This window comes from Nicotiana tabacum, chromosome 12, assembly GCF_000715075.1.
Source record: "Nicotiana tabacum cultivar K326 chromosome 12, ASM71507v2, whole genome shotgun sequence".
Classification (NCBI taxonomy): Eukaryota; Viridiplantae; Streptophyta; class Magnoliopsida; order Solanales; family Solanaceae; genus Nicotiana; species Nicotiana tabacum.
The window spans coordinates 9,873,233-9,883,222 of NC_134091.1; the positions used below are offsets into that span (position 1 = coordinate 9,873,233).

Sequence of the window (9,990 nt, forward strand, 5' to 3'; positions counted from 1 at the left end):
CGGGTAGAAGTACTCTTCGCTCAGGTTGTTTTATGTAGCTTAACCCAGGTAGAACCTTTTTTGCCTAGGGGGATCCCGCTCATAGTTCCGAGTAGATGTACTCTTCGCTCAGGTTGTTTTACGTAGCTTAACTCAGGTAGAATCTTTTCACCTAGGGGGATCCAGCTCATATTTTCGAGTAGAAGTACTCTTCGCTCAGGCTTATTTTTCGTAGCTTAACCCAGGTAGAACCTTTTCGCCTAGGGGGATCCAGCTCATAGTTCCGGGTAGAAGTACTCTTCGCTCAGGATGTTTTACGTAGCTTAACCCAGGTAGAACCTTTTTCGCCTAGGGGGATCCAGCTCATATTTCCGGGTAGAAGTACTCTCCGCTCAGGCTGTTTTTCGTAGCTTAACCGAGGTAGAACATTTTCGCCTAGGGGGATCTAGCTCATAATTATGAGTAGAAGTTCTCTTCGCTCTGGTTATTTTACGTAGTTTAACTCAGGTAGAACCATTTCGCCTAGGAGGATCCAACTCATATTTTCGGGTAGAAGTACTTTTCACCCATGCTTGCTTTTCGTAGCTTAACCGAGGTAGAACCTTTTTGCCTAGGGGGATTCATCTCATATTTTCGGGTAGAAGTACTTTTCGCCCAGGCTTGATTTTCGTAGTTTAACCCAGGTAGAATCTTTTCGCCCTGGGGATTCAACGTTTTATCAGTAATACAGGGTGTCAACCCCTGGTTACACTCTTCTCACTAATAGTACCAATCCCAGGTTATATTCCTTTTTCAGTAATACAGGGTACCAACCCCTGGTTACATTCCTCTTCAGTAATACAGGGTACCAACCCCTGGTTACATTTCCTTTTGGTAACACAGGGCCATGTGATTCAATATTTTATCAGTAATACAGGGTGCCAACCTCTGGTTACACTCTTCTCTGTAATACAGGGTACCAACCCCTGGTTACATTCCTTCTGGTAATACAGGGTACCAACCCCTGGTTATATTCCTCTTTAGTAATACACGGTGCCAACCCCTGGTTACATTCCTTTCAGTAATACAGGGTACCAACCCCTGGTTACATTCCTTCTGGTAATACAGGGTACCAACCCCTGGTTACATTCATCTTTAGTAATACATAGTACCAACCCCTGGTTACGCCTCCTTTCAGTAATACATGGTACCAACCCCTGATTACATTTCCTTTCAGTAATATAGGGTGCCAACCCCTGGTTATACTCATTTCAGTAATACAGGGTGCCAAACCCTGGTTACACTCCTTTCATTAATACAGGGTACCAACCCCTGGTTACATTCCTTTCGGTAATACACGGTACCAATCCCTAGTTACACTCCTTTCAGTAATACATGGTACCAACCCCTAGTTACACTCATTTCAGTAATACATGGTGCCAACCCCTGGTTACATTTCCTTTCAGTAATACAGGGTACCAACCCCTGGTTACACTTTCCTTTTAGTAATACAGGGTACCAACCCCTGGTTACATTTTCTTTTGGATAATACAGGGTACCAACCATGGTTACGTTCCTTTCCAGTAATACAGGGTACCAACCCCTGGTTACGTTCCTTTCCAGTAATGCAGCGCACCAACCCCTGGTTACATTTCCTTCAGTTTTACAGGGTGCCAACCCCTGGTAACACTCCTTTTGGTAACCTAGGGTACTAGCTCGTGGTTGCATATCCTTACATAGCTAGTTTATACTACTGTATTTGTCTTTTTTCAGTAAATTAGATAGTTTATAGCTTTCTCTAATTACTCTCAAAAGTTTCCTAATGCAAACCGGGATAGAAAAATTTTGTTCGTTTTGTTCATCTTTGATGGTTTTGTAGGCCCCGCCGCATAGCACAAGTGACGATTAAAGCTTGCAGTTTCAGTTTTCTCATCACAAGAAAAAAGTCTTTCAATCACAAGATAGTTGGAGTTAGCTTGGATAATGTGTTAGCAGCCCAACTTCTCAAGTTTTATCTTCTCGAAATCTGATCCAGAAAGCAAGCAATCGAAAATGAGCCTTAATCTTTTCTTCAAAGAGCATCAAGATCCAATCTAAGGTCAACACAAGAAAGTAGGTCAAGAATCAAGATTTGACTCCGCGAGACAAATAGATAGGAATTTTGTAACTCTTAGCTTGGAGACATATGTAGTTATCTTCTCTTTTTCTTTTGATGTAAGCAGCAAGTAACGGTAACAACAACAACAACAGCAATAACAGTAGTCTTAACTCCAGTGTCCGGTAGTCCCAACTACCAAATTTTCCCAGAACTACACGGACCTGATCCTTTTATAGTCAAGGATATGTAGGTAATCTCGGAAGCAAAGTTCGGCCACATTTTTCAAAAATGCTTTCATTAGAGTCATAGGCAAGCAAGAGTTAATCATGGCATTCACTATCTTTGCACGAAAACTTTTCATGTTCTCGAGCAAAGAGGGGCAACTGTGAATACCTAATTTTTGCACGCTCTTCCCAAAAAAAAATAGTAATAATAACTTTTGGATGATTTTAGTTGTTTTTTGTTTTTTACCTTTTATTTGTATATTTTAGTTTGTATCTTTAAATTATATATACCAAAAAGATTTTCTTTCTACTTGTACATTTTCTTTAGGACTAAATAAGACTATAATTTCATTAAAGAGAAAAGAGATTGGGCTAATGTATTTTAATTAAAATTGAGCCAAAATTGGCCCAAATTTTGAGCCCAATTTGGCCATACCCAGTCCAAAATGGCTGGCCAAGACTTTGTCCAAAACGGCGTAGTTTCATCATCAAACCATATCATTTTATTAAGTAAATCAAGATTAAATCTCATCCATTCATCTCTCCCTCATCCAATAGTGCACAATCAATCTCCCAACTAGGTATTTAAGACTTAGAAATGCTGAAATTTTACCCCCATTTCCCCCATAATTCCTTTCTTCTTCCTCCCTCTTCTCTCTCTCTCTTCTCTCCGCCGTCGCCGCCTGAAATCACCCACCGGCGGCGGACCACCTCCAAACACCCCCAAATTCACACCATGTAATCTCTACAACCTCCTCTTTCCATATCTTCAAACCAATTCCTTCAAAAACCCCTCAAACTCCTTGAAGTTTAGATCTAGAAAACTTTAGTCGCCACTTTTTTGCCCAAATATTTGAAGCTCCGTCGACTATCACCCTCACAATACCTATATCAACGGATAGAGCTCCTCAAAACCTACCTATTAATGTCAATTCCGTCCCGAAAATCCGGCAACTAAAAATCCGGCCAAATTTCGGCCACTTGAATTGTGAAATGGTAAACATACTTATTCTTTTTTTTTTCTCTTTGTTTTCATGGCTGATTTTTTTTTTCAGATTTTTATTTTGTCTCTTATTAATTATTTTAGCATTAGTTTTTAAAGCTTGAAATGCTAAATTTTCTGTTTTTGCACTTGTTGAAGTAGTAGAATAATTTTGTATTAATAAAAGTGAGGTAGTGAAGGAATACTTGAAAGTATAGGGTACTTGCTTGATTGCTTATTTACTGCTTCAGAGATTTTTTGAGTACAAAACTCAAAAGTCATTTGTTTGGTAAGAAAATATGGACTTTAGGACAGTTTTTGAACAAAAATCTGTCTTTGAATAGTGAAGAGCAGATTTTGGTTGAAATACACTCTTTTGGACAAGATTGAACAAGAAAGTCTTGCCCTTTGAATTTTAGAGCAGATTTTGTGAAACAATCTGTCAAAAAAGACTGATTTTTAATCATGAATGCATGGTTTCTTCTCCTATAAAAGACACATCCTCTATCACTTAGAAAAAAAAGAAGGATCTGGAGAGTTGCTTAAAGACATATCTGTGAGAAAAATCAGCAACTAAATACATATAGCAAGCTAAAACTTCATAACTTTGTGAGTATTAGTTGAGTGCAAAAACTTTGAGAAAAATAGAAAGATCCCTTAGCCAATTTGTGAAGTTGATAGCTACTGGTTTCAAGCATCTTTGTTGAGTTTTCTCGGTTGTCTTAACACTTGAGCTGTTGTTGTTTCTATCTTATTTGCTGTTGAATTTCTGTTGCTACACTACTGTATTTTATTATTCTACAAACCAGATAACTTTCAAATTCATATATTGCAGATTTTTGATGATAATAAGAAGGATTTGATCCGGATTTGGTTGATGGAATATGTTAAGATCTGATTTTTGTTTCGAGATGAATGTTATATCAATGTTATCATCATGTAAATCTGTTAAAAATTAGTTAAATTATCTTTTTCTCTTTATATATGTGATTGAAATTGCATTCCTTTACTTAGTTTAAGAAAAAGATAAAGACCTCATTTTTAACAGTGATCTTTGTTGAAATTCATATGCCAAAGAAACGTTTTCTCTTTTCCTTCTGCTCCATCTCATGCTTTTTAACTTTCTTTTGTCTTTTACTTGCCTATTTTTACTATATTTGTTTCAGTTTCTTTTGAATGTAATTAACAGCTTTGAATCGTAATAGATTAATAGAGTGGGGTCATGAAGACTAGATTCAAGAATTGTTTTATTCTTTTAATAATTATCTAGTCTAATCACTTTCAAATAAATTAATCGTTAGGCAAACTTTAGGTGCGAATATTAGAAATAATTTTCTTAAAATATTTAGCCTATACTATTTAGTACTTTTTAAAAAACAAATAACAATAGTAAGAATCAAGCTTTAGGTACGCCTAATATCTACTAGTTATCTGTATATGGTTATAAAAAAATTTATCTTTTCACAATACGGATGAACAAATTTTATTTTTTCAATAATCTAAACCCTCAAAGTATTTTTTTTTTAATAAAGATAAATAATTTCGTCTTAACCAATGTCGGGAAGAGTCGCTTCGGAATAAAGACATAAATAAAATGACAAGGTTGTGAGGACGCGTCTTGTTTTTAATTCTTTCAAATAAATAAAAGTTTGTTATATAATTAACTTCCAGTAGGCTCCAATTTTGGATACGACGCACGAACTAAGGTCGGGAATATTCGTCTTGGTTAGTGTAAGCTAGGGTCGGGATACTCGTCCTAGTTTGAGATTAATAAAGTCATCAACAATAAAAGCGGACATAAGTAAAACATGAAAAATCAAATAAAGCACAGATTATCCAAAAATTAATTCAAGCCAATTTTAGTCAATAAAAGCGATCGTGCTAGAACTACGGGACTCAGGGAATGTCTTACACCTTCTCCCCGGTCAACAGAATTTCTTACCCGAACTTTGTTTTCGCAGACCAATAATAATAGAGTCAAACCTTTCTTTGACTAGGGATTCAAATAAAAGGTGACTTGGAACACCCAAAAATCAATTCCAAGTAGCGACTCTGTAAATAAAATAATCACTATTCAAATTTATCACTTTAATTAAAAAAAACTCTTTAATCCACAATCTATAACATACTTTATCTTTTGGGGGTAAAAAAGAGGTGTGACAGGTTATATGGATTAATTCTTCTATAATGGGTCCGAAAAGTGAATAGATCCAAGGCCATTGCGATGTTTAGAGCTTACAGATAAGAGGAAAATTGGGCTAAACTCATTTTGGTGTTTGCAAGGCGGAGCAAGCTTTTCGATTACGGGTTTGGTGGAACCCAATAATTCTTAAGAAATCTGCTGAATACATACTAATTATTAAATAAAAATTTAATAATTTAAAAAGATTGAAATCTCAAACCTATAAATTTAAAATTCTGATTCTGTTTTTCAATTTCGGTTTTTCGGTTTTTGGGTTTTTTCCGGGTAAAGTCTTCATAACATAAAATATGCAACTTGTGCTCCAAATATTTCTTAAGTCCTAGTAAAATACAACTATATAATATATTTTTCAAAAAACTAACACAATAATATAAGATAAGTCATAGCATTATACTAAAATTATCAATCAAACTTTCAGTTCAAGTTATAAAAAAGCACAATTAAGAGTGTGCTGATCAATGCATATAATTTTCAACTTAAGTATGAATTAATTATCTGTTTTTCTTAAAGTCTACATGACAGTAAAAATATTACGAACACATTACACTATACAATTCGAATATATTAAAAAGACATAATCAAATAAAAGAATTGTTTAACTCACCCAAATAACTATCTTTATTTTACCAAAGGTGTCTGAGATTTTCGATTCAATGGCGGCAAGTAAATTGTAGAGTCACCAGATATTCCTACCGAATACTGAATATTCCTTCCACCTGCTTATATCATAACCACACTATCGCCACGTAAATCAAAGCTGTGGGTACTTTTACCTATACGTGGAGCTCCATTTCAATTAAAACCATAAACATAATCAGTCAAATAAAATAAATTTTGAAAAAATTAAGAGAAACCAACAAGCTCTCTTGAGCTTCAATTCAAATAAAAAAAAATGGGTATGAAGCGGGTTTGTACTGGATTTTTATGTTTACTTACAGTCTTGATTTTGAGTAGCAGTGTTCAGTTATGTGATGGTGGAATTACCAGTAATTATGTGAGAAAATATAATTCTAATGTTGATATGCCATTAAACAGTGATGTGTTTCGAGTTCCACCTGGTTACAATGCTCCCCATCAGGTTCTTCTACTCTTTCCTCGTCTTTTTAAGTTCTGTATTCTTACTTCAAGTTTAAATCCCTCTGTATGAGCTTAGCAAAGTATAATCCAGCTTGGATAAAGATTAATTTAATGATTGTAATAATTTGATCGTCAGTATAAAAATAGTGATCTGGGATTGAGATGTAATTGATTAAATTGTTGATTCCTATTTTCAAGCTTCTGTCTTTTTTGGTTCCTAACTTACACAACAAAATTCTTTGTTTAGCTAACTGATGTCAACAATCAGTTTTGTGGGGGAATATTTTGAACCTCTTAAGTACTATATTTTTTTAATCGTAATAGTGAAATAATTGTTGTTTCGAAGAAGTTTAGCTGAATTCTAATAAAAGGTTTTTCAGAAAGAAAAAAAATGCTTTCTGGGAGACTGGGACTATACTTTCTGTAAATATCACAATTTTGTTCCTTCTAGATAAACCCAAATCTTCTTTGAAAGTTGACTCCTATTCTGTTTCCTTTTAGTGTCTCCACAGCTTTGTTGTGTTTAGCATCCACACATCTTTGATGTATCTCATTGTTTCTTGAATGTCATTCCAATGAAATATGAAAATGTAGTACTAGAACCCTACTTTGTGAGATTACACTGGGTTTGTTGTTGTTGTTGTCGTCGTCGTCATTTAGAGCGGATATTATTGGCGTTGCTTTATGCCACCTTGTGTATTTTGGTTTTGCTCATCCGGTGAAGTGAATGTGGATCTTGAAGGTTTATATAACACAAGGGGATCTTGAAGGAAAGGGTGTGATTGTGTCTTGGACCACACCTGATGAGCCTGGCTCAAATTCAGTCCTCTATTGGGCCGAAAATAGCAATGTTAAGAGCTCTGCTGAGGGCTTTGTTGTTAGCTACAAGTATTACAATTACACTTCCGGATATATACATCACTGTACCATCAAGGATCTGGAGGTACGGTGTAATTCTATATCCGCACGTTGACCTCAAATACATCTTATGGTGCATGTTTTTCACTCACCCCCTTTTGTACTAAATAATACAAGTTCTTAAGAAAACTATATTTTGTTCTTGTTGCAGTTTGATGCAAAGTACTATTACGAAGTGGGGTTAGGAAATACAACCAGACAGTTTTGGTTTGTAACTCCTCCAAAACCTGGACCTGATGTTCCTTATACATTTGGTCTCATTGGTAACGTCCCAATTACTACTTACATTTTCTTTTAATTCTGGTGGGTGAATCGTTAATTTAGATGTTCTCTCAAATTACTTCCATTTTTAGGATCAGGTCCCTTGTGATTGTGATGTCATATTTCCTTCATTTTAGGCCATGTAGCTTGGACTTACGTTAGTTTAGCTTAGGCTCATTCTGTATATTGAACAGGGGATCTTGGTCAGACCTATGACTCCAATAGCACACTGACTCATTATGAGTTGAACCCTCTAAAGGGCCAAACGATTCTCTTTGTCGGTGACCTCTCTTATGCTGATAATTATCCGTTTCACAACAACATACGATGGGACACATGGGGGAGATTTATCGAGAGAAGTGCAGCATATCAACCCTGGATTTGGACAGCCGGAAATCATGAACTTGATTTTGTTCCTGAAATTGTAAGCATCCTATTCATAACTATCTGGATAATGACAGTTTCTAAGCATGTATTTCTAAATATTTTGCCAAATCGGTTTAGCTTAGAAGACTTAAGAATACATGGCTTAATTGAAAATTTCTTAGAAGAGAAAAGGCATTATGTAAAATATATTAACTTTATAGGAACAATGATAACTAACTTATCTTCTTCACACTTGTTCTTCTTAGTGATAACTGGGTAATGCTATAGTCACTTCATTGCAGGGCGAATCCAAACCTTTTGTACCTTACAAGCACCGATTTTCTACACCTTACAGAGCATCAGACAGTACTTCTCCGCTTTGGTACTCTATAAAGAGAGCTTCAGCCTATATTATTGTCATGTCTTCTTATTCAGCTTTTGGTAAGAATTTAGCATGTTATAAAACTATGTAGTTTTTAACATGATAAACGCATAGAATGTACTTTCCCATGCATTACTTGATAATTTGATGAAGCTATAGAAAAGATAGTTTTAACTAAATAACAGTATTAGGAAAGTAAACGCTTAATACTCTATAACTGAGATCTTATGATTGATGGTAGCAAGAGAAAAGAAGATTATGTGACTGTATTGTCCAAAATTTATGGGATTAAGGAAAATACGAATCCACATACCTATGTTATTCAGGGTTAATCACCATTTGGGCAAGCAAGTAAGCTGGATATTTGAGCAGATCTTCCAATGAAGTGTTCGAGGGACACTGCTATGTTGAAGAACTTGTGACTAAACTCTTCATTTTACTTTTGTGGATAGTGGTGAATTTTAGTTTCTCCTGTTGTCTTTCTTTTAGGTACATACACTCCTCAATGGAAATGGTTAAAGAATGAGTTGCCTAAAGTTAACAGGAGCGAGACACCATGGCTCATTGTACTCATGCATTGTCCAATGTATAGTAGTTATGTTCATCATTATATGGAAGGGGAAACAATGCGAGTCATGTATGAACCATGGTTTGTGAATTACAAGGTGGATGTTGTCTTCGCTGGTCATGTTCATGCCTATGAACGATCAGTAAGTCTCCGCATGCCATACATGTAATCATGGTCTAAAATTTAACAGCTTCCCTAAGTCTCTGATTAACTAATGTCGTTGGTATATCTGGTCTCAGGAGCGGGTATCAAACGTTGCTTACAACATCATAAATAGGAAGTGCAGTCCTGTCAGGGACGAGTCTGCCCCCGTGTATATTACCATTGGAGATGGAGGAAATCAAGAGGGATTAGCTACAGAGTATGCTTCAAATACAAGAACATTATTTAGCTGGTCAAATTAAATATGAATAGCTTAAGATTGAAAATCATAGAGAAGAGATGATCCTATATCTTACCTAATGCCTTCATTTGCTGCAGGATGACACAACCACAGCCAAGGTATTCCGCCTATCGGGAAGCAAGCTTCGGTCATGGGATATTGGATATCAAGAACAGAACACATGCCTATTTTGGTTGGCATCGTAACGATGATGGATATGCTGTTGAAGCAGACTCGCTATGGCTTCTTAACAGATACTGGAAACTGGAGGAACCCTCTGTAGCTCTGTCGTGAAATGAGATTGCCTCTTCATAGCATTACTCAAACTGTGTCGACGAACTAGAAGGTTGTGAATTATGAGAGACTACTTGTGAGCAGTGCTATATTCAACAGATCATTTCCAGAAAGTTTTCAATGTTAATTTACTCTTGGAAAGTATGCAAAAATGATGCACTCTCAGCGTGTCATTTATACTTTGGCAGTGATCATATGTGCATATTTAGACTTGTAAAAATATAATGTATTTTGTGCTACTATCCGGTTTTCATTTTCCGGTGGTCTAGAACCTGGA

General features: G+C 35.8%; 1 protein-coding gene across 1 annotated transcript; it reads left to right on the forward strand.

Annotated features, from left to right (window-relative positions):
• Positions 1–6,211: 6,211 nt before the first annotated feature.
• On the forward strand, positions 6,212–9,990 carry LOC107783342 (purple acid phosphatase 2-like). The gene is made up of 8 exons (XM_016604311.2): positions 6,212–6,543; positions 7,285–7,485; positions 7,612–7,723; positions 7,916–8,145; positions 8,390–8,528; positions 8,959–9,179; positions 9,277–9,398; positions 9,518–9,990. The coding sequence occupies exons 1-8, from the start codon at positions 6,358–6,360 to the stop codon at positions 9,711–9,713; spliced, it is 1,407 nt and encodes a 468-aa protein (XP_016459797.2). The 5' UTR covers positions 6,212–6,357; the 3' UTR covers positions 9,714–9,990.

Bases quoted from the DNA above. Each gene is read 5' to 3' on its own strand.
- LOC107783342 (XM_016604311.2), top strand. From the start codon at position 6,358: ATGGGTATGAAGCGGGTTTGTACTGGATTTTTATGTTTACTTACAGTC. The intron at 7,486-7,611 runs GTACGGTGTAAT...TTCTTGTTGCAG, and splicing joins GTACCATCAAGGATCTGGAG to TTTGATGCAAAGTACTATTA. The intron at 9,399-9,517 runs GTATGCTTCAAA...CATTTGCTGCAG, and splicing joins CAAGAGGGATTAGCTACAGA to GATGACACAACCACAGCCAA.